Source organism: Malania oleifera, chromosome 5 (genome assembly GCF_029873635.1).
Source record: "Malania oleifera isolate guangnan ecotype guangnan chromosome 5, ASM2987363v1, whole genome shotgun sequence".
Taxonomy (NCBI): Eukaryota; Viridiplantae; Streptophyta; class Magnoliopsida; order Santalales; family Ximeniaceae; genus Malania; species Malania oleifera.
The window spans coordinates 52525702-52551346 of NC_080421.1; the positions used below are offsets into that span (position 1 = coordinate 52525702).

The 25645-nt window shown below is 36.1% G+C and overlaps 1 protein-coding gene across 1 annotated transcript in view; it reads left to right on the forward strand.

Annotated features, from left to right (window-relative positions):
* Positions 1-25645, forward strand: part of LOC131155113 (uncharacterized) — a 54222-nt gene that overhangs the window by 21332 nt on the left and 7245 nt on the right. Inside the window, exons 2-10 of the mRNA XM_058108040.1 lie at positions 472-581; positions 13294-13356; positions 13443-13638; positions 13775-13879; positions 13969-14099; positions 14189-14762; positions 18622-18687; positions 18881-18957; positions 21686-21958. Of these exons, the coding sequence (XP_057964023.1) occupies positions 472-581; positions 13294-13356; positions 13443-13638; positions 13775-13879; positions 13969-14099; positions 14189-14762; positions 18622-18687; positions 18881-18957; positions 21686-21958 (1595 nt within the window). The remainder of the gene's footprint in view (positions 1-471; positions 582-13293; positions 13357-13442; positions 13639-13774; positions 13880-13968; positions 14100-14188; positions 14763-18621; positions 18688-18880; positions 18958-21685; positions 21959-25645) is intronic.

Sequence of the window (25645 nt, forward strand, 5' to 3'; positions counted from 1 at the left end):
GGAAACTTTGGAGTAAGCTTTTCTCCTTTTCTGGTGAGACATGAGTGATTCCTCATGCATTGGATGGTTTTATATTGTTGAAGTTGAGGATTTGGGAAAAGTAAGAGAGGGAAGGTGTCGTGGACTGTGGTTGGTATTCCATTCTTTGGATTACATGGATATATATGAGGGCTAAGATTTTTAATGATCGAGCCACTCCATCTTATTTGTTATGCAAAAGAGTTATTTTTCTAGCTTGCTTCTAGGCGCTGGCTTCTGGGTTTTTTTGGGGTGTGTTTTTGTTTGATTTGAAAAGAGATTGGTGGCTAGCCCCCTACAATTATCCTTTTTCTTTAGTTGTTGGACGACATATTTTCTTTTAGTTTTGTACTTTTCCTTCTTTTTAAATATATATTCATTTTTCATAAAAAAATATTGAACAAGACAAAATTTTACATTTTCATGTAACTTATATTCTTCATTCTGTGATAGAGACCTGCTTCTGAGGTTGTTCGAGCTGTGAACAAATTTAAAGCTGATTTTGGAGGACAAGTTGTGTCTTTGGAGCGTGTGCAACCTTCTGCAGATCACGTTCCTCACAGGTACTTTTTGTTCTTCATTTTGGTAGATTTCATATATCAGTTTCTTTATAATTACTGAGAATCAATTGTCTAGTGATTTTTATAAATTGTATATCCTTTAGAAAATGTTAATTGTTGGGGGAACACATTCTCATCCTTCTTTTTGTTCCATTGGATTTGTCTATGTAATGCTAGAAGAGTTGAATGTTGAAGATGTCTATCATTTAATGGTTTTCAAAGGATTTTTATGCATGGTTATTGTTCATCAATGCATCAGTTCACAATATCTAGCATGTTATTTATGTTATAGTTTAGTGGTGGCGAAGAATTTGATTTTCTTTTCTGGAACTTCTCTGCCAAACGTGATTTTTACTAATGTATTAACAGTACATATGTTAGTAGTGTCAGTATAGACCATCAAAGATAGGTTGTGCCCTTCAATTTGTTTTTTTTTTTTATAGAAAAGAAAATGTTAATTAGAACATTGAGGAGAAATATGTGAGCATTCTGTTCCAACTTCCAACCAAATCCCCCACAAAACAGTGGAAAGAGCACACCTCCGCTGCCTCTTAGCATCCTTTCCTTTCCCAAAACCTACCAAAGAGATTACCAACAGCTCCACAGATTTTGGGTGTTCAAATAATCAATTCCACAACCCCTAGGCAAATTAACAGTGCAAAAATAAATGGGAACATTCTCCAAACTGCTAATGCAGAGAAAGCACACGTCTGAGGACAGCCTTAGAAGGCCTCCTACTCTGCAGCGGATTGTTGGTTTAACTCTATTAATGGCCACCAGCCAAACGCCTTTACCTATAAAAAAGTTCAGCCTCCCATATGCATTGATAGAGAGCAAAAGATGCCTTAGACTTGACAAGACTTGACAATTGAAGGACTTGCACATATAAGCACCCTAAGAATCCAAAACCCACATTCTAACATCACTCCTGCAAGAGATATCTATCTCCTTTTCATTCAAATCCTTTATGAAATGAAAATTTCAAGCAAAGGATTCACCATCTGGAATTATAAAGGAAGGACTAACAAAAGAAGAAATTATGATATTAATGGAGAAGAAGGATGATACAGATGAGGAAAGGAACACAACAAAGCAGAATCCCCCACCAAACATCCTCCCAAATCGAATAGGATTATCTCTACCCAAAGCTTTGTGATAGGAATAAAGGAAGGGTAAACCTGTGAAATGAACCACTAAGGACGGACTCTCATGAGACCATCTAAAGTCCATGTTAGCATCCTACTTGTTCACTTGCAGGCTGAACTTACTCTTATGACTGCCAAAGAGAATTTATTTTTAAGGGAGACCGATGCAATTCTTTTCCAAGGAGGGGTTTTTAGATGCCAAAGTTTAAATGGATCAGAGATGGTGATTTTAATTATGGATTTTTTCATAGGATAACTAATGGGAAAATGAGGAAGAATTTGATAGAGAGTTGGAAGTGGGTAGAGGGGTCATTATCTACGATTAGAGTCAAATTGCTTCTGAAATCACAGTTTTATTCTATTTTGTACTCTGAGGTGGATGACAGTAGACCAGTGGTTGAAGGATTTGATTGGGGTCGAGACCTTTTGAGGAAGAGGAAGTGAGGGCCACCATTTTTGGGATGGAGAGGGATAAAGTTCCAGGCCCTGATGGTTTTAATGCAGCTTCCTTCAAAGATTGTTGGGAGGTGGTTAAGGTTGATTTTATGAAGGTTTTTAATGAATTTTATGAGAACGGGGTTTTAAGCAAGGGTGTTAATTCCACTTTCATAAATTTTTTCTGAAGAAGAATAAATCCATCAAGATATCGGACTATAGACATATTAGCTTATTTTTCGAGTGTTTATAAAATCATCACTAAAGTTTTACCTAATAGGTTGAATGTGGTACTTGATAGGACTATCTTTAAGGCTCAAAGTGCGTTTGTGTGGGGAAGGAGAATTGTGGATGCCATTTTAGTTGCCAATGAAGTTGTTGAGGATATTTGGGGAAGGAAGAAGAAGGGAATCATCTTTAAGTTGAATTTTGAGAAAGATTATGATAGTGAATTGGAAGTTCATCGATAAGATTTTTGTGAGAAAGGGGTTTGGTGAGAAATGGTGGCGTTGGATTAGAGGCAGTTTGTATAATGTGAGCTACTCGGTTTGAGTGAATGGCGAGTCTAAATCTTGGTTTAAGGCTAGGAGAGGGATTAGACGAGGTGACCCTCTTTCCCCATTTTTGTTTGTTCTAGTGGATGATATTTTGATTAGGCTGGTGGATGGGACTGTGATTAGAGGTTTAGTGAAAGGTTTGGAGGTGGAGAGGGAGGGTGTCAAGGTGTCACACCTTTAGTTTGCCGATGATACTATTTTCTTTTTAGGGGTCATAGACTCTCCTTTATGAATATTTTGGGTCCCCTTCATGTTTTTGAGAAGGTTTTTGGACTTAAGATGAATATAGGGAAGAGTAGTATCGCGACTAGCAATTTGTCTATCAAGAGTGTGAGGGAGTTATTTGCGGAGGTGGGTTGAAGTGACTTGGATTGGTCGCTGTCCTATCTTGAAGTTCCTTTGGGGGATAACCCGAGATTGTGGAAAGGGTTTCTAAATGATTGGATTGGTGGAATCGTGCTTTTTTTTCTCTTGGTGGTAGAGTAAAACTTGCCCAGGCTTGTCTTTCTAGTATCCCTTTATATTTTCTTTCAATTTTCAGGATTCTGGTGGGGGTTGCTAATAAGATTGAGAAGATAATGAGGGACTTCTTGTGGTTGGGAGTAGGGGGTTTTAGGGATCATTTGGTGGGGAGTGGTGGGTAGCCCTAAATAGGAGGGTGGTTTGGATATTGGAAATTTAATGTCTAAAAACGCATCTGTTTGGCTAAATGGCTTTGGCGGTTTCCACTAGAGAATTCTTCTGTGTTGCATTTAGTTGTTAAAAGCAAGTATGGATTAAAAGAGAATGGGTGGATACTAATTTGAGATTTAGATGCTCTTCAGAGAGTCCATGGAAAGCTATCTCTCAGAGTTATCCCCTCTTAATTTCCCATATTAAAATTCTGGTGGGAAGAGGTAGTAATATCCATTTCTGGAAAGATTTTTAGTCAGGGAATGCAGTTCTGTCCACCTTTTTTCCATGTATTTTTCACTTAAGTTCAGGACAGAATGATTCCATTTCTTCTTTTGTTTGTTGATCCAGGTGGCCTTTGCCTTCTTGGGATTTTCCACTTTCACAAATCATTAAACGATAGGGAGATGGTAGAGCTATCCTCTTTGCTAGTCTTGTTGAATAAATGTCCTTTTTCCTTCGAAGATGATAGTCAGTCTTGGTCTTTGGATCCTTCGGTGGTTTACTCTTGCAAATCTTTTTATGTTTTTCTGAATAGGCTTAATTTACTTCTTCCTCTTTATAGATCCATTTGGAAGGCCAAAGTCCCCTTTAAAGTCAAGGCTTTTATCTGGTTGGTTGCGCTTGATAGAATTAATACCAATAACTTGCTGCAGGTTAGGAGACCTTTGAGGCTTTATCTCCAGACATCTGTGTTGTTTGTTTTAATTGTTCAGAATCTGCATTGCATTTGTTCATTCATTGTGATTATGTTTGGAGGACATGGAATAAGCTATTTGGTATTTTAGGCGAATGTTGGGCAAGGTTGTTAGAATCGGGATTCTAAGTGGGATCGTTGGAGGGGTCTGCAGGATCAAATCGTAAGATTCTACTTTCAATGTAAGATAAATATTAAAAAAATTATATATGTGGAACTTTATGACAAGTCTTAAGACTAAAAAACTTGGTTAGTAACTTAGTAAGTATAAGAAGTTAAAAATACAAGCAAAAGTTTAAACAATAAAAAGAAAAAAACGAAGAAGGGCAAGAAAAGGAGAATAAGAAGGAGAAAAAGAGTGCTTACTATTGAGTCTTTTCAAGAAGCAAAAAATTTGTTTCAAAGAATACCTCTGCAGCTCTGCTGGGCTAGCTGGCTTGGCTCTTTCCTTGGCTGCTGCTGATCAAACAAGAACTCTGTGTTGAAAAGCACTGAGTGTTCTTGTCGAACACCAAAGAAGGAAGAGGACTGAGGACTGAGTTTTTGTCGAACCCAGGAACTCTGGTTGTTGAACACCAAAGAACTGTTGATCAAACAACAACACTGCTAGCTGCTGCTGATCAAACACCAGCCACCAGATGGAGGGCTCTCTGGTTGTTGAACAGGAGAGAAATTCAGGTACTGGTTGCTGAATTTCAACGAGTAGAGGACTGAGGTGTCGAACTCCAAGGAAGTCAGGTGCAGATTCTGCTGAATCTGTTCACCGATGGGAGGCTGGGAGCCATTTTGCCCCAGTTTTAGAAGATTTTGGACCAAACATAAACCTTTTGGGGCCTTTGGGCGAATAAAAACATGTGTTGGGCCACATTTTAGAAGCCCAAAAAGGAAGGAAAATCCCAATCCAGGTAACAGAGTAGGATCTGTACGATTCTACTTATGATTCTATGATTCCAATTCTATGATTTTACCAATTCTTTTACGATTCTACTTGATTCTGATTTTTGTTGTGACTTGGATTGTTTGGGTGAATTTGGATTGTAGAATTGTATGATCCTATGATCCAGATCGCGATTTAAATAACCATGATGTTGAGTGAGTTCTGGGGCAGTGGAGGACTTTCTAGCTGTTTCTTTCGCTGGTTTTGGCAGAAAAAAAAAAAAGGAAAGGGGCACTCTGGAAGTGTGCTTTTTGTTTTTTTGCAGTCTTTTGGGGCTGTGGATAGAGCGTAATGCACGTATTCTTCTTCTTCTTCTTCTTCTTCTTCTTCTGCCTCTCACTTCTGTTCTGTTATGTTCTTTCCCTTATCTGTCCTCCTTTTTCTGTTCCGCTTCCCTACTGCTGTTGCTGCTTCTCTTCTTCTTCTTCTTCTTCTCTCAATTCTATCAATATATATAAATTCTAATTTCTTTCCTACATCAGGAACTTCCTTTCTTTTCTCCCAATGACCCAAACAAATTCATGGATTCTTGTTTCTTCAGCCCTAAAATCATGAAAAGCAATAAAGATTATATGGGTTGAGAATCTTGTTTCTTCAATATTCTTAGATTTGAATCTTGAATTTAGATTGAAGAATTCTTGCAACCTCTCGTTGTTTAAATATTCTTCGATTGATTTTCATCAGTAGCATCAAATTTCCTGCGGCAGAGACGAGAATATAGCAGTTGAAGCCATAGAAAATCAAATCCTGGTTGACCTAAAATTTCAAATTCATTTTCCGACCCAACTCCTATTTGGGCAGATTGAAGAATTATTGCAATTCCTCATTGCTTAAACATTCTTCAATTGATTCCTGTTATTAGCATCAATTTTCCTGCATCAAAGGGTATTTTTCAAGCAGTTATCTTCACCTTTTTAGTTTCAGCCATTGGTGAGATCTTCTCATCTTGTTATTTCTTTTCTTATCACTGTTATTAAATGTGTGTGTGTGTGTGTTTGTGTATATATATTTCAATAGTTGGTTAGCTGTGGTGATTTTGTGTCTATGATTTGTAGGCTTAATATTTGTTTTTTGTGTTTTCATTTGCAATTCTTGGAATATAAAAAAATTATTTTTATTTTTTATTTTTCCAAAAAGTACTATTGTGTGGATTTTAGTCTAGCTTGGATGCACACTCAAAATTGTATGCTTTAAATTTTTTTTTCAATGTATTTGTATTGTGTGAGTAGTTTCTACTAGTTGTAGGGTGTAACTTAGAAAACTGTCTTTGTGAAATAAGTTTGCTAAAAAAAAAAAAAGGATGCAAACGTGTACTTTGCTTTTGTAATAGTCTTTGTACACACAGCTGGTCCCAAGCCCAGATGAAGGAGTAGGGTTGTGTTAGGTAGCTGACGGCTAATGTAAAACTTTGATAGATCTTTTTATCATGAATTCTTACCAAAATCACCTAGATCAAGGGAATAGACTGGGTCAGTATAAAAGGGAGAGGGTTGACGAGTTAGTACAAGAAACTAAGATAAGATTAGCAACTTGGAATATAGGAACTCTTATGGGAAAAAGGATGGAAATATTGTTTAGAAGGAAAATTAATTTAGTCTGCTTCAAGAGACAAAATGGGCAGGAGAGAAAGTTAGGGAAATTTAAAAATCAGGATTTAAACTTTGGTACATTGGCAAAGAGAAACATAAAAACGGGTGAGTATTATTGTAGATAGAGACTTAAAAGATAATGTAGTAGAAGTTAAAAGAATAGGGGATAATAGGGATCATTACAATGAAGTTAGTTTTAGGCCTAGAGATAGTGAACATCATCAGTGCATATGCTTCCCAAATAGGTTTAGCAGAAAATCTAAAAAGACAATTTTGGGAAGATATGGATAGTATTTTACAAAGGATCCTAGTGTCTGAAAAGACATTCATAGGAGCTGATTTGAAAGGTCACATTGGGAAGGATAATATAGTGTATGAGAGGATACACGGAGGCCATGGATATGGAGATAAAAATCGGTTTGGTGATACAATTTTAGATTTCTCTATGTCTTACGATTTGGTTATATTGAATACCTGCTTTATAAAAAAAAAAAACCTACTTTCAAGAGTGGGTACAATAAAAAGCAAATAGATTTCTTTTTAACTAAGAACAGGGACCGTCTATCTTGTAAGGATTGTAAAGTTATCCCAGGTGAAAGTTTGGCCATACAACATAGAGTCTTAGTATTAGATATACATATTAAAGAATGGAAGAGAAGGAGTAGCATAAAATGAACAAAGAGTGTGATTGGACAATAAGGGATAAGGTTTATGCAAATACTGTTTGGAATAAAATGGCGAATTCTATCGTAAGGATAGCGAAAGAGGTTTTAGGTGAATCCAAAGGAAGATACGTGGGTAGTAAAGAAAGTAGACGGTGGGATCAAGAAGTCCAAAATTTAAGACATTGGAATGAGGAAGTGAGAAAGGATTTAATAGTCCTTAATCTAATAGAGGAAAATGCTATGGATTGGGTGAATTCACAGAAAAGGATTCATGTAGTCAACACCACCTAGTGGCTTAAGGCTTGCTGTTGTTGTTTTTCTTTTGTTTGTGGGGTTGGGGAATTTTAAGGGGGTGAGTTTTTTGATTGGCATTATGCATTGCAGTGTTAGATTTATGTTGGTTTTTCTCTTGTTTTTTCAATTTTCAGGTTGTTTCTTCTTGTTTTGTTTTGTTTTTTTTGTTTTTTTTTTTAATCTGGATTTTCCAGACTACATTAAGGAGATGCTTCATTCTCCGGGCTCTAAATTTTAATTCTATTAATGAAATTCTCCTTTTACTATTAAAAAAAAAAGAATATCTTTCAAAATCTTTGGAACCCTTGATTTGTCTTTTTTTAGAAAGTCAAATAAGGATCTCTCCCATGGCACTATTAGAGTTAGCAGCATTCCAGGGTAGGGATGAGTCTTCCTCGTATGGGGTAGTACTCACTTCCTTAAGTATGTATTTGGAAGATCTGCAGCTTCAAATGGCAAACATCAACCTGCAACAAGTGTTGAGTCCTTCACTATAGTAAGAATTAGTTAAGCATATGTCTTAACAGAGTTTCTGACCCCACTTGACCCAGCCCAAATTTCAACCGTTTGGAGGATTCTCAATCCACAATCCCCAGACTGCTTAATGAGTTCTTCAACCCTCTGTTGGTTCTGTTCCTTCAGGAAAAACTCTCCTTCAAGACCAACAAAAATTTCTACCACCAGAGGCCTCTACGCTCTCTGGAAATTGTATAGATTGGTTCTGACCTGTTGTCTGAATTTTTCCAGACACAAAAACCAACCCATTTGTTTGGGTTCAGCTTCATGTGCATCAAACCTCCATCCACCCTCAAGAGCAAACCCGCAGAGCCTCTATCCAATCCTCATGGTCCAGACCGGAATGAATTTTTTTTTAACACAGGATCCACTTTAGATCTTTCTTGTTCAACCTCAAGGACAAGCACTTACTGTGAATTCAGAGATTTGTACAAAATTATTATACAGTCGCTCAAAGTTGATGATACCCCATCCTAAACCCAAATCAAATCAGCAAGTTATTTTTTTAGGTGACCCAGAACTCCAGACCCCAGACAGATCCTTTGGACCTTCCCAGGCGGCACCAAACTGGAGGCAGAGGCTCATACCCCAGGCATGGCCAGTTTCATAGAGGCAGGATGCATTGGTGAGGATCAAATCCGGGGAGCCCATAGCAGTTGAGCTTTCCCTGAAATCCACCGCAGCCACCGATCTGAAGCCCTGACGGCCAGATCAGCAAATTTGTTGAAGGATGCCGTGTAGAACTTCGTCATTCGGAAAAACTTTAGATGACCTGCAATTGGAAGCTATGGCAGCCAAAAACACACAGAGAAAGAGAGTAACATGGGCAACCCTACTGGCCCAAACTAGATATCTCCATCTCCATTCAACATCTCCCATGAAACCCTTAGAACCTGTACACCCAATCAAAAAATGGAGATGTTTTGTGGCTTTTGCCTGTAGTGAGATCAGAAACCCTAGGAGACAATTCCATGTGTGTAATGAATATTCGATCTGAACCATTTGGTTTTTTCTCCATCCTGATGAGTGAATAAGTTGGGATGTGGCTGACATTGCCTCCTACCCATTGGGCTAAGAATTTCTCATGCATGGCAGCTCCTGAATTCCGAAAGAACCTCCTGAATCATGTTTTAGTTAATGATATTTTATTCATCTTCAATTTATTTTGATCCATAAATAAATAAATTCCTCATCGACCAAATTCCTCTTCTTTTTCTTTCTTTTACTTCTACTTTTGAAGGTTTTTTTTTTTTTTTTTTCATTTTCCTTTATTCTATTCTCTCCTTTTGGTTTTTATTTTCTCACCAACCAAACAGTTCCCATATTTGAACTTTCTTTCTTTGCTTTATTTTCCTTTCTTTTCTCCCAAAGACCTAAACAAATCCAAGGATTATTGTTTCTTCAGCCCTAAAATCATGAAGAGACAGTAAAGATTGTATGAGTTAAGGAATCTTGTTTCTTCAATATTTTTGGATTTGAATCTTGAATTTTGATTTGAAGAATTCTTGCAAGCCCTCGCTGCTTAAATATTCTTCGACTGATTTTTCGTTGGTAGCATCAAATTGCCTGCATCAAAGGATTATACTTATGGTAATATTTTTCAAGCGGTTATCACTACCTTTTTAGTTTTAGTCACCGGTGAGATCTTCTCCTCTTTTGTTACTTCTTTTCTTATTACTATTAATAATTCTTCCAATAGTTGGCTAGTTGTACAAATTTTGTGTTTATGATTTGTAGGCTTAGTATATGTATTTTTGTGTTTTGTGTTTTTCATTTGCAAGCTTTAGAATATACAAAACTTTTCAAAAGTACTATTGCTTGGTCTTTAATTTTAATCTATCCTGAATTAATACCCAAATTGTATGCTTTAAAATTTTAATGCATTATATTGTGCGTGTGCTTTTGATTAGTAATAGGGTGTGACTTGGAAAATTGTCTATGTGAAATAAGTTAGCCAAAAAAAAAATTGCAAATGTGTACTTTGTCTGTGTAAGACAAATTCTTTGTACACACATCTGGTCCCAAGCCCGGATAAAGGGGTAGGGTTGTGTTAGGTAGCTAACAACCAGTGTAAAACTTTGTCATATATTATTATCACGAGTTCTTACCAAATTCACCTATATCAAGGGAATAGATTGGGTCAATATAAAAAGGAGAGGGTTAATAAGTTAGCTCAAGAAATTAAGATAAGTTTAACAACTTGGAATATATGGATTCTTATGGGAAAAAGTATGCGAATAGTGGAAATAATATTTAGAAGAAAAATTAACTTAATATGCCTTCAAGAGACGAATAGGTAGGAGAGAAAGCTAGAGAAATTGAAAAATCAAGATTTAAACTTTGGTACACTGGTAAAGAAAAACATAAAAATAAAAATGTGGTGGGTATTATTGTGGATAAAGACATAAAAAAGATAATGCAGTAGATGTTAAAAGAATAGGGAATAGGATCATTAAAATCAGGATAGCTTTAGTCCCGGAGATGGTGAATGTCATTAGTGCGTATGCTCCTCCCCAAATAGGCTTAGTAGAAAATTTGAAAAGACAATTTTTGGAAGATATGAAAAGTATTTTACAAGTGATACCAATGTCTGAAAAGACATTCATAGGAGCTTATTTGAATGATAACATTGGCAAGGATAATATAGGATATGAGAGGATCCATGGAGGCCATGGATATGGAGATAAAAATGAGGCTGGTGATACAATCTTTAGATTTTTTGCCATGTCTTACAATTTGATTATGTTGAATACTTGCTTTATAAAAAGAGAGGAACACTTAATAACTTTCGAGATTGGGTATGATAAAGGCCAAATAGATTTTTTCTTAACTAAGAACTGGGATCGTCTATCTTGTATGGATTTTAAAGTTATTCCAGGTGAAAGTTTGGCTACACAACATAGAGTCTTAGTACTAGATAAAAAAGGCAGCCCGGTCAACAAAGCTCCTGCGTATGTGGGGTTTGGGGAAGGGGCGGCCTAGATATACATATTAAAAAATGGAAGAGAAGAAGCAGTATAAATCAACAAAAGAGGACTAGGTGGTGGAACTTGAAGGGAGATAATATAGTAAAATTAAAAGATAAAATGAACAAAGGGTGTGATTGGACGGTAGGGGATAAGGTTGATACAAATAGTATTTGAAATAAAATGGCAAATTCTATCGTAAGGATAGCAAAATAGGTTTTAGGAAAGTCCAAAGGAAGAGACTCGAGTAGTAAAGAAAGTTGGTGGTGGGATCAAGAAGTCCAAAAAGCTGTTAAGACAAAAAGAAATTGGTAGAAAATATGGCAAAATTGTAGAAATATAGAAAAACTTGAAAAATATAAAGAACCAAGAAAAAATGCCTAATAGACTATCATTGAAGCTTAACATAGATCTTATGATACTTTTCTAAACTAGATACAAAAGAAGGAGAAAAAGACATTTATAAACTTGCGAGAGCTAAAGAAAGAAAATGTAAATATTTAGGTGATGTAAAATGTATAAAAGACGAGACTAGTAATGTCTTAATTAGAGAAGAAGATATAAAAGAAAGGTGGCGGAGATACTTTTATAAGTTGTTTAATGAAAACCAAAATGAAAGATTGAACTTGGAAGTTACAAATGAGGAGAAGACTAAAAGTAGGAGATTTATTTGCAAAATTAGAGTCCTTGAAGTTTAGATGACTTTAAAAAAATGAAGAGTGGGAAATCTATAGGACCAGATAAAATACCACTTGAAGTTTGGAAGTGTTTTGGGGATAAAGGAATTATTTGGTTAACTAATCTATTCAACACTATTTTAAAATCCAAGAAAAGCTTGAAGAATGGAGGAAAAGTATGTTAGTACCTTTGTACAACAACAAAGGTGGTTTTCAAAATTGTAATAACTTAATGAAATTAAAATTATGAGTCATATAATGAAATTATAGGAAAGGGTAATTAAACATAGAATATGATTATAAATGAAGATTTTGGAAAATCAATTTGGTTTTATGCCTGGGAGATCAACAACATAAGTTATTTATCTTTTAAGAAGCTTAATGGAAAAGTTGAAGGAAAAGAATAAGGACTTGCATATAGTTTTCATGGACCTAGAGAAAGCTTATGATAAAGTACCTTGGGAAGTTCTTTGGTGTGTCTTAGAAAAGAAGGGAGTGAGCAAAAGTTTTTTGGTGTGTCTTAGAAAAGAAGGGAGTGAGCAGTAGATATACGGAGGACTGTAGGATATGTATGATAGAGTAGTGACTAGCGTTAGGACTGTAGGAGGAGAATTTAGAGATTTTCCAATCGCAATAGGTGTAAATCAAGGTTCTACTTTGAGTCCTAATCTTTTTACCATTGTAATTGATGAACTAACTAGGAATATCTAAAATGAGATCCCTTGGTGTATGTTGTTTGCAGATGATATCATGTTGATTGATGATATAGTAGGAGTGAAGTGGAATCTAAGCTGGAACTTTGGAGAGCCACATTAGAGTCTAAAGAGTTTAGGATAAGTAGGAATAAAACAAAATATATGAAATGCAATTTTAGTAATGTAAGGAGTAGCAATAGAGAGAAGATTAAACTGATTAATAATTGATAGATTTAGATATCTTGGATCTGTTATGCAAGCTGAAGGGTAAATTGAAGAAGATATAGTACATAGAATTAAGATAGGTTAGTTAAAATGGGGGAGTGTGTAAGGTGTGCTGATCATAGAATGCCCTTAAAATTGAAAGGAGAGTTTTATAAAACAGCTATAAGGCCAACTATGCTTTATGGCTTAGAATGTTGGGCAACTAAGAAACAACATGCACAAAAAATGGAAGTTGCTGAGATGCGTATGTTAGAGTGGATGAGTGGTTTAGCATTAAAAGATAAAGAAATGAGCATATATGCAATAATTTAGATATAGCACCGGTTGAAGGCAAGATAAGAGAGGGGTGGCTTAGATGGTTTTGGCATTTGAAACGTAGGCCTAGTAGAGCATCTGTGAGGAGTGAGTTAGTTATTATTTCTGGCATGAAAAGAGTTAGGGGTAGTCCTAAAATAACTTGGAATGAGGTAGTAGGGAAGGATATAATAACCCTTAATCTAATAGAGGAAAATGCATGACTAGGCAGCCTAGGTTGTTCATTTGTATCACGAGTCCCTGGATACATGCTTTTCGTCAGTTGAATTAAGTTTCTCATGGACCATTGTTAGTTTTGCTTCAAACATCTCTGTGTACCTTGTTTTGCAGGTACCTGTTGGCAGAAGCTGATGACACATTATTTGCATCCTTTATTGGAACAAAACACTACAAGTATGTGTGATAGGTAACCCTTTTTTAAACTGTCCATCTTTTTATTAATTATAGAATTATGATTTTTTTTTTCTTTTTATTATAAGGGATGTCATTGCTGATGCACATATACTGCAAGGTGCCATATTTCATGAGGATGCTGTAGAAGATATTGATGGGAATGAAGCTACTGAATCTGACCAAGTTGAAAAACGAAAGGGAAGTGTAGATAATAATATTAGGAAGCCTTTTGACACAAAATCTAAGAAAATCAGTCATAAACCAAAGCCTGCTGCTCATAGGGTTAGTAGCCATCTTAAGTTTTTTAATTATGCTCCTGAACATTGCTCATTGTCATTTGTCAACTCCTTTCAAATTTATTTACTGGCTACAGAGTTCATTTGATTTAAGTTTTTTTTTTTCGAATTCTCATGTACAGGGATTCTTGGCTCGTGCCAAAGGAATACCTGCTTTGGAGTTGTACAGGCTTGCTCAGAAGAAGAAACGGAAACTTGTTTTATGTGGACATTCACTTGGTGGAGCTGTAAGTTGTTACATGAGTTCCCTAACTTCTTAGCCATTGTTTAGCTTGTCCCTGATGTGTGTGCTGCACTTTTTGTTTGGCCATTGTAGGTAGCAGTTTTGGCTACCCTTGCAATTTTGAGGGTTGTTGCTGCATCATCTTCATCAAAAGAACATGAAAAAGTTCATGTTAAATGTATAACATTCTCCCAGCCCCCAGTTGGGAATGCTGCTCTAAGAGAGTAGGTTTCAGATATCATTATTAATTATTTCTGTTAGCTTATAAATAATTGCAGATGCTTTTTTTTTTTCCCTCCTTATTTTTTGCCAGTTATGTTATTGGAAAAGGGTGGCAGCATTATTTCAAGACTTACTGCATTCCAGAAGATCTAGTTCCCCGTATCTTATCCCCTGCATATTTTCACCACTACAATGCACAGTCTTTGTCGATGCTGGCTGATGTTGGAACAATGAATTCATTAATGTCAAAGAGTGAGGGGGAATTAGATAAATCAAGGGTTGAAAAACTGAAAGAGACTGAAGGGGAACAGCTGGTTCTGGGTTTAGGCCCTGTGCAGAGTTCCTTTTGGAGAATTTCAAAGCTTGTTCCTCTAGAGAGTGTTAGAAGACAGTTCAACAAATACAGAGGGAAACAAGTTGATCCCCTTGAAAAATCAACTGATTTTCCCTTAGCGTCTTCCAGTGGGGATGTTGCAGATGAACTGCAGTCTCTTGAAATTCAAGAGGGCTCTGATAGCATCTCTCTTAGGCCAATATCTGATGCAAACAAAGTGCCACCAGATGCAGCTGCAAATGGAAAATTGGGAGGAAAAAGCAATAATAATATAGATGGTAGGGCATGGCGTAGAGTGCCTTACTTTCCTTCATATGTACCATTTGGGCAGGTAGTTATCATGAACTATTATGTATTTTTGTTGACATTGCGGAATAATATTTCCTTCCTCTATAGTTTGGTTTAACAGGCATGGTAGAAGACAGGAAATTGAAACAATGAAACTTATGATCTCAAAAATTTCTTGTTTCTTTTGTTTGCTTTGTTTTATCAGCTTCATTAGCTGTTGTGATGATTCATCTCCGAATGCCGTTTGGCTGGTTAAGTTGTTAATATTTGTCTTCCTGTATCAACTATCAAATAGTCAGTAGTTACAGTTTGTGTGCTGAGATTTATATATTGTTATACTTTTATTAAAGCTGCGTGCTGCTATACATTTATTGCCAATTCTTGTTAATCACTCATTCTTGTTTTAATTATGCTCAGTACATCTAGGAACCATATCTAGATTACTTATAGGCAACTGATTTTGATTAATTTATGTGAGTTCCCCAGTATATAGGTTAGGAGTCTTCTGATTGATGTAGCTTAAGTATGGTTTATGTATTCAAGTCCTCTACCTAGGAAACAAAAGAATTCATGTCATTCTATAGTTTTATTGTAATAATTGCTGATTATGGAATCAACATTCTGTAATAACTTGTGAATTTCTTTTTGAACAACCAGTTTGGCTCTTTGGTGATTTCTTCATTTTCTTCTTAGTTACTAAACCTTTTTTTTTTTTTTTTTTTGAAAAATACTTCAATTGTGTATGTGTCCGTGTGCATGTATGTGTGCTTCTTTCATTGAAAAAATTCTAAATCATATTTCTTAACTAAACTTGAATGAACATTCACATGATGTTAATTTTGAGGGATATTTTATTGAGACTTCGATAGTCAAATGGCTTTATGTATGAGAGGTAGGATGATGTTCAATTTTTCGTTCATTCAGAATAGGGGATGCATCATGAAATTTAAAAGGATTTGGGGCTATGTAGTCTATTTTAGCATGTTACATTGTTGGCTCACAACATAATATCTTAAGCTTCGAGGTAAAGTGGTAACCTAACATGATATTGGAGAACCTGTGTTCTAGTCTCGTTGTGTTTAAAAATTACTATATTCCCTATAATGGGTGTTATTTATCCTTTTTTTATCTCTCCATGTGCTATCGGACTGCACGTATGGGGGAGTGTTAAAGCATGATGTACATTGTTGGTCCACAACCTAATAGCTTAAGCTTTTAGGTGTAGTAGTAATCTAATAGTTTTTTTTTATATAATCATTCTGTTGGTCTTGCTTATTTTAGTTTTTCATTTTTTTTAAAATAATGGTAATTTATATACTTAAATTTGCTTGATTAGACTCTAATTTTTGCTTTTTGATAATTTTTTGTAGTGTTTTTGAGTTTAGGATATTGGGTTTTATTTGTATCCATTAACATTAATAAGTCATGGCTGACAAGTTTAATCTTGTATTTTGTGAGATTTCAATTTTGGGATCCTACATAATTGGAATTTTAGAGGTTTTCTACTAGTCCATATATTTGCATGCTCTTTCGATTAATAAAGGACAACTTTGACAGAAATTTCTAGTGATTAAGCTCTTTTGACGATTCGTGTGAAGCTATTCTAAGTTTCCATTCCATGCTATATGAATTTTCTTTTTGGATAGGGAAAAGCACTTCATTAGAACAACAAAGATTAAAAAAAAAAAAAAGGGAGCCCGGTGCACAAACCTCTTGCATATGCGGGTCCGGGGAAGGGGCGGATCACAATGGGTCTATAGTATGCAGCCCTACCTTGCATTTTCGCAAGAGGCTGTTTCCACGCCTCAGACAACAAAGATAGTAAAAAAACATTAAAGTGGTAAAAAATTTCTCAAACAGAAAGTGAAAAGAATCATATAAAATACAATCAGCTCAAAGCCCATCCAGCCTGACATCCTCAAAACTAGAGCTCTTGAAGCAATCAGCACTAAATGCCCAAAGAGATGCCAAATACCGAACCTTGTCCCAAAGTAAAGATAGAGACATTTTTCTTGGCAGCAAAAAAGCGAGCATTCTATTCCAACCAAATCCCCAACAACACAGCAACAAATGCCACCTTCATAACCTCTTAGCATCCTTCCACTTCCCAAAACCTACAAAAAGAGACACTCAAAAGCTCCTCCACTGGTTTCAGGCACACACAGACATCTCCAAATAACTGACCCCAAGAAAATGAGCAGTGCAAAAACAAATGGGAAGCATTCTCTAAATTGTTACCAACACTGGAGACAAAACTCTAGAAGGCCTCCTACTCTACAACTAATTGTTAAGTGTTAACTTTATTAAAGGTCACCAACCATACAAATGCCTTTATCTTAGAAGTGATTTTGACTCTCCATCTGCAACGATGAATAGTGAAAGATGTAGTGAACTTTGACAAGGTGAGAAAAAAAGGACTTACATGAGTGACCTCCTAAAAAGAATCAAAATCCCCTATCCTAGCATCACTCCCTGTAGAGATGTCCAACTTTCTAATGGAATGAACAAAGAAGAAAGCTCCTCCAACTCCCTATCATTTGAATCCCTTTTAAAATGAAAATCTCAAGAAAAGGAGTCACCATCTGGAATTATAAAGGGAGAGATAACACCATTATGGAGAGAAAAAAGATGATATAGCTGAGCAAAGGAACACGACAAAGTAAAATCCCCACCTAAATGCCCTTACATAAGTGAATATGGTTACCTCTTCGTGGTCAAACTTGCTGAAAGGAATAAATTGGTAAACAACCACCTTCTCCCTCCTCATCTCAATACCTCTCTCTACTCCCTATCCACAGCCCTCTCCTATCATCCTCCTTAACACATCCGCCGCAAGGGCAAACGAAGATGGGGATAAAAGATCCCCTTGTCTCACTCCATTGATAATCATGGAGAAATATGCATTAGATAGAAACCTGGTCATCCATTTAGACATTGGCTCCCCATTGATAATCATGGAGAAATATGCATTAGATAGAAACCTGCTCATCCATTTCCTCCCATCTATCTCCAGTCCCTTTCTTCTCTAACACCTTATCCAAAAACTCCCAACTAACCTGATCATGTGCTTTAAGTCCAATTTAAACACAGTTCCCCTTTTACTATGAGGAACACCCTCCATCATTAGCAACTAAGATAGCCTCCACGATCAGTCTACCCCTCAGTAAAGCGCTCTAGAGGTATCTATTTTCTCATCTTCTCCTGTTCCTCATTGATTGATTTAATTTCCAGCACTGATATAATTGATATGAAACCCAAATTACTACTGATTTCTAATTTTTTATTTGTAAAACACTGCTTTTAATACTCCGAACCATTTCCCAACATTTGGCCTTGAATATAGAAAGCCAAAGCTTAAAACAGCTTCTGTCCAGACTTTTGAGTGACCTAATTTTTAACCTAGTTATGATTAAAATTGTGTCTGTTCCTAGTCAAACTATGAATGTTTTCCTACCATTTGAAACCTTAAAACCATGATCTTATTAAGCCATATACCATGCAAGGAAGTTATGTTTTGTATCAGTTGAGTTGTTGCTTCTTGTTCCCGTGACAAACCCAAGAATCTATGAAATGTTACATGTATAATACATTTATATTGGACTATGACGTTGTGTTTTCTAGAAGACATAGGTGAGCAATTTTTGGTTATATGTATGTTTCAACTTGAATTAAACCCTATATTTATTCTAGTGATCGTCTACAGCCATGTTAAACATTGTGAGGACAATATTGTTAATGTGTTAGTTAATTTTTTAGGATGCAACATTGATCATATGTCATTTTCCTAATGATGCTAACTGTTGTTAGCGAGTTTGATGTTTGTTATCAATGTATGGTGTTGTCTTATGAGGTCTTCTTAGCAACGAGTTAACTTTGAAGTTATTTCATGTGATACATGACAGCTTTTTCTTCTGAGGAATTCATCAGTGGAATCACTATCAGGAGCAGAGTACTCAAGTCTAACATCAGTATGAGCTTTTGTGCATACTTATCTTTTTAATATTTTTGTCCATTTTTTTGTAGATGTTATCCTTTCTTGAGCTATAAGATTGTCAATAATTTGCATTTTATTGTTCCATTTTTACTAGTAGTTCTCAGTAGCATCTTCCAGAACCTCTCATTTTGTTTGCTTTTTTCTTTTTTTGGCAAAGACATTTTCAGGTTAGATCTGTGATCACTGAATTGAGGGAAAGATTTCAGTCACATTCAATGAAGTCATATAGATCTCGATTTCAAAGGTAACATTTATCATATTGAAGTTATGAAGCACGTCTTAGTGTGCCCACAACGCCTTTTCTCCCCCTAAAGAAAGCACTTTTTAAGTGATTTGCATTCTATGTTTGTGTGCTGTATGTTTGGGTATACAGATGATATTGTGTTGATTGATAAAACTAGATGTGGACTTGTGGAGTAAATTCCCAGTTGGAATGATGAACAGAAGCTTTAGATTCTAGAGATTTTAAGGTAAGTAGAAGTATTGTAGAATACACAAAATGCAATATGAGTCATTCTAGGAAGAGTTAAAGGAGAAAGTGACTAGGTTGTGATACATGAGTTATGGTAGGTGTGGTAAAATGAAGATGGCTTCTGCGTGTTTCTGTGCTGTGTAATCATAGAATATGATTAACATTAAAAAAAAAAAGGGTTCTATAAGATGATTATAACCCTAGCTTGATCAGAATGTTGGACAACTAAGAAAACAAAAATGAAAATGTTAAGATAGACGAACTCATATGTGATGAGTTAAGCATATTACACATGGGAGATAAGATCAGGAAGGGTGGTTAAAGTGGCTTTGGCACTTGCAGTTTGGACCAAATAAGGCACGAGTATGGAGGGGTGAATTAGTTGTTAGTAGCATAGTAGGAGAGAAGGGGTAGACCTTGAATACCTTGGATGGTGATTGTGAATAAAGTTTTGGCAGCATTCCAACTTTCTGAGGGTATTTCCCTCATGCGAAATGGTGGAAGAGGATTCATATAGCCAACCCCACTTGGTGGGACTTAAATGCTTGGTTGCTGCTGCTGTTGTATCTGCACCTTGTGTTTGAACAATTTATTTCAAAATTTTATTTGCATGCATTTATAGTATAGAAGTTAATTCCTGATTGGCAGATACAATTCATGTGAAATTCTCAAGATAGTTTGGAACTTCAGTGCTTTTGTTTTTCCTCATTGAAAGAAGATGAATGAGCAAGTTGAAAATTTTAATATTATCATGCATGAGATTTAGACATCTATAGTAACATATCTAAGATAAAAACAATTAAACAAAAGACCTTCAATTTTCAATCTCATTCAATCCTGTTTGATTTAATCTTGAAAAAACACATCTCAAACTCAAATGGCATTGGCCCAAATAGTTTGTTATCATCAAAATTGAGTTCATAAAACCCCTTAAGGCTAACATGCCCCTCATCAAGTTGATTCCCCCTCGAGATTACGCTTCTGTAAAACCCCCGCCTGATCCCTGATTTGCAGTGCCTAGAGTCTTTGGCAGTAATAAAACTATCTTTGTCTTTATTCACATTGCAAACCAATGCCCTTCCAATTGTAGGGGTTTCTTCCACCTGGTTCACAATTCTGCTATCAGAACTCTATTCTTCTGTACCACATGCCCTAGGTTCACAGTTGCCAATCAAGGGTCAATCAGCAACAAGAACCTCTTGCACCACATTCTTTTCCTTGCAGGCGGCATGCTTACTTGACTGATCATCTTTGCTATTGTATCTTCCATTGGTTTGATTGACCTGCAGAACTCCAGCCCCGGTGAAAGTCCCTTGCATCGTGTTGGGTATTTACCTTTTCCTGACCACCACATGTACTGAGGCCGCCTACCACTTCTTGTATTACTTATATGGGCCAGGACATTGCTTGGTAGTGAGCTTACCAATAAACCAGATAGGCCAAAATTTGCAAAGACTTGGCCTGACCTTGTGCGACCGAGTGCAGTCTCTTAACTTGTCCTCAGGCCTGGTAATTGGCTGAACCTGTTCATCTTTGAAACTGATATGTTGGGCAGAGAATCACACCCCATGTTGGGCTGAGAATCACATCCCATAATGGGCCAAGAATCATGCCCCTCTAATCTCATATTTCCAGCATAGTTCCCTTCTCCAGCCCACAGCTTCCTACTCTGGTGATATCTATTAAAAATCCACCATTTGTCCAGTAGTTTCACCTTTCTTTAGTAAATCTGAAAAGCTAGGCCTCTGATTCATAGTCTTTCAAAATCTGATTTCCAAACTTCATTAGCTTTATGTTTTCCCTTCACCAAATTGTTTGAAAAATAGTCTACACATCTTTAGGCAGTACATTTTCCATTGGATGCGTTTCTGTCTGAGTTGCTAAGAAAAAATGATTCCATTGTATTAAATAATCTCCACCAACCTATTGTCTCAGCACCACCTGGGATTCTCATATGACTTCACATCAGATTTCATGAACTATAGGAACTATAGGCAAACAGCCCATCGTATTCACCAACAGCCTTATTATCAAAAAGAATCCTCAATGTGAAAATTGTAGCCCAAGGATGCTTTTCCTTTCTAGACTAAAAAAAGTCTTCATTTGCTGCATAATCTACTGATAACTATTCTCTTACGGCGAAATAGTAAACAATTTTTGCGCGTTAATCTCGGTGATGGAAAGTAATAGTTTCATATCCCCCAGAGCTCAAACTTAAAGTCTTCCTGTTGGCCTCAGTTGTTGGGCTGAGTCTTATTGTCATCAAATCCATAATCAAAGAAACAAAAGCTAAAAGTAACAGTTAATGTGAACTGGATGATTTGATCCCTTTCTACCATGTGGAGTTTGATGCTTCAGTTCAAATATTTTGGATTGATTTTAAAATGTGCCTCTGTCCTAATTTTAATGCTACTTTTGTTTTCTATGTGCTTCTTCTGGGTATTAGCATAATGTTCCCATTATCTGGGTATCATGATTTGTGTCCTTTTACTCCATGCAGAATCTATGACTTGTGCATGAGTGATAATGCTCCATCTTTCTTAGGGGCAGAGCAATTTCCCCATTTGCAACAATGGCTTGGCCTTTCAGCTGCAGGTGCTGTTGAGCTTGGGCATATTGTGGAGTCACCAGTTATTCGCACCGCTACATCGATTGTTCCTCTTGGATGGAATGGTATTCCCAGTGAAAAGAATGGAGAAGCTTTGAAAGTTGATATTACTGGTTTTGGGTTACATTTATGTACACTGGTTCAGGCCCAAGTAAATGGAAACTGGTATTGTCTTTTTTACATTCATTTCCTTCTAGATGTATTAGTTCTTTTTTATTTAATTTCTGTTGTGTCCAAGACTGATGTGTTTCAATTCTTGGATTAACTTAAAAGGCGTAAGCATGTTGAATAAGAAAATTCAATTTTATGCTAATAGTTATTTTTAATATCATCATATCTGGGGAAATATCCAATTGTATACAATAGAATTTACACCTAATCGTAAAAGTCAAGCTTCAAGTCTCATAAAGGTCATAGGTTTTCAAGTTACTTAAAGTCGGATATCATGCCTTTCTCAATATTCTGATATGGCATGGAAGCTTTGTGCTGCTGTTGCATATCTATGTCTATGCTTCCTACCTTATTCATATTGCACTACGGAGTTTGGTATCTCATTCCTGTTATGGTACCATCCAATGTGCCGTCTGTTATTTGAATGTATGACTATTTTTTTTTTAATCAGATCTCAATGCTCTTTTTCCTTAACTTTGGGTCATGAACTGATTAAAGTGCACTACTTTTTAAAGACTATTATCAAAGTTTGTTCCTTTGGAAGACTGGCATAAATTTGATTGAATACTTTTGGTTGGAGTGGTTTCTCTTCCTTCAAGTTTTTCTTTTCAACTGTTGCAATTTCCAAGTGCTGGGTTCCTTGAAGGTTGTTACCTGGAAGAGTTCAATATGGAAAAGAAAAAGAAAAAGAAAGGGCAGCCCCATGCACAAAGCTCCCGTGCATATGCGGTCCGGGGAAGGGGTGGACCACAATGGTCTGTGTATGTACCTTAAAATATTGTCAAGTCGTCTGTCATCACCTTTTTTCGTCTACTTCTACTTTTATAATGTAATGTAAGCAATATTTTGCTTCAAAAAGTGAAATGGATTCAATTGAATTTTGAGGAACATTACATTTATAAACTCAGTGGACGCTTAACTCATGAGTTGGAGAGCTTGAAGAAGACGTGTGAAACAATAGGTTAGAAAATAACAAATTTGGAAAACAAGTAAGAAGCATACAGGTAGTTCTGAAGAAACTCTTCTTTTGGATGGGTATCTTCTCCCTGTTGTGGCCCTTTTCAATGCAACCTGAAAGAAAACTTTTTTAATCAAGATTTTTCTAAAGTTAAAGGTACTCTTAGAGATTGCCTCCTCAGGGGTTTTGACAACACCTAGATGCAACTTTGAGGTCTTGGCTCGTTGAAGACAAAGCAACGAGTCTATTTCATGGTTGAGGATTATTCAATTTCTGACTCATGAACAAATTATTGGGTTAAAGCATATATCTCATACTCTGCTGGAAATATGGGTAGGAATTATTATTGTATGATTTTTATTTGGGGCAGATATTTGAATTCCCAGTCTCTTTCCTCTGAAACCTCAATGTCCCTTCACAGAGATTTTCCTAGTAGTTTGATATTGTCGAGATGTTTCAAAAGTTCAGGGGTATATTGTTGAGGAGGATGTTGAGACTCAATGTATTTGGCTCATCAAATTATTTTCTCTGTAAATCCTCAGATCATTGAATACTCATATGATGTCGAAAAACATTTTAGGCCACCTGTGGCTTTTAATCTAGTTTTTTTTATGTTGATATGAAAATCAAAACAATGAGAGATTTCAGGCTTATTGTATATCTCTATAATTAGCATTGTGTTTCTTGTCGGACATCTCCTTAACATTTAGACCGGAGTGTTATTTTCTGCCTTCAGCCAGTTGCTAGTCAGGACAGGGAGCTGTCTTCTAAAACAATGGTAACGGTGAGCTGGCAGAATATTTTGTTAGCATTGTATTTTGTTTGAGGGATGGAGATTTTCCGATGAAATCTATATTGAGTGTTCTTCTGGATACAGGGCATGCCACGACTCAGATACAAATACAATGACAATGTCACAATCACAGCTATTGTTAAAAATGTGGGACTGAAGGGTTTTTATTGGGTGTGGGAGATATGGTGTTAAACAACAATGGAGATACTTTTGTTCATAGAAAACCGTTGTTAGAAATCTTGGGAGGTGTGGTGTAATCAATGATTTCTCTAGCCTAGACCTTGGATTGATAACTTGACAATTTTCATTTTAATCCAACTCAGAGAGGCTTGCTGGCATTTTGAAGAAGTCAAGGAGGTGAATTGAAATAACACCAAAGATCCAAACCATAGGGAAGAGAGATGTAATGAACAGAAGAGGATTAGTGTTTTGGCTTACCTGGAGCAGTGCAGAGGTTTGGAAATGAATAAGCATTTTCAAGGGTACAAAATGGGAAGATGTTCATTATCTTCCTTTATTTCTTCATGCACAAATTTTTATGACTATAATGGCCTGATAGGAACAGGGGTTTGGTATCCATTCCCATGATTTACATTTATTAAATTTCTAAAATTCAAAAAAGAACTATACAACAACAATAACAACAACAAGCCTTAAGTCCCACTAGGTGGGGTCGGCTGCAGGAATCCTTTTCCGTCAAATTCACCCGATCAAGAGTGTTTTCCTCTATTAGATTAAGGGCTGTTAAATCCTTCCTCACTATCTCTTTCCAAGTTATTTTAGGCCTACCCATACCCCTTTTCATGGCAGAAACAATAACTAACTCACTTTTCACATGTGCTCTCCTAGGCTTACGTTTCAATTGCCCAAACCATCTAGGTTGTCCCCTCCCTTGTTTTCAGTTGGTGCTATGCCTAAATTATTTCGTATATGCTCATTTCTTTATCGTTTAATGTTAAACCACTCATCCACCTTAACATTCGCATCTCAACAACTTTTATTTTTTGTACATGTTTCTTAGTTGCCCAATATTTTAAACCATAAAGCATAGCTGGCTTTACAGCCGTTTTATAAAACTTTCCTTTTAATTTTAAGGGTATTCTACGATCACACAATACACTTGATGCACTCCTCATTTTTACCCAACTTGTTTTAATTCTATGTACTATGTCTTCTTCAATGCCCACTTCAACTTGCATAATAGATCCAAGATATCTAAATTTATCGGTGCTATTAATATCTTCATTATCAAGTTTAATCTTCTCTCCATTGCTACTCCTTACATTACTGAAATTACATTTCCTATATTTTGTCTTATTTCTAGTTATCCTAAACTCTTTAGACTCTAATGTGGCTATCCAAAGTTCTAGCTTAGATTTCACTCCGTTCCTACTATCATCAATCAACACGATATCATCTACAAACAATATACATCAAGGGATCTCATTTTGGATATTCCTAGTTAGTTCATCAATTACTAAAGTAAAAAGATAAGGACTCAAAGTAGAACCTTGATGTTCACATATTGTGATTGGAAAATCTCTAAATTCTCCTCCTATAGTCCTAACGTTAGCCATTATTCTATCATACATATCTTTAACGACCTCCGTATATCTACTGCTTACTCCCTTCTTTTTTAACACACACCAAAGAACTTCCCTAGGTACTCTATCATAAGTTTTCTCTAGGTCAATAAAAACCATATGCAACTCCCTCTTCTTTTTCCTAAACTTTTCCTTTAAACTTCTTAAAAGATAAATAATTTCTGTTGTTGATCTCCCAGGCATAAAACCAAATTTATTTTCTAAAATCTTCGTTTGTAATCTTATTCTATATAGAATTACCCTATCCCATAATTTCTTCATATGGCTCGTAATCTTAATTCCACGATAGTTAGTACAGTTTTGAATATCTCCTTTGTTTTTGTACA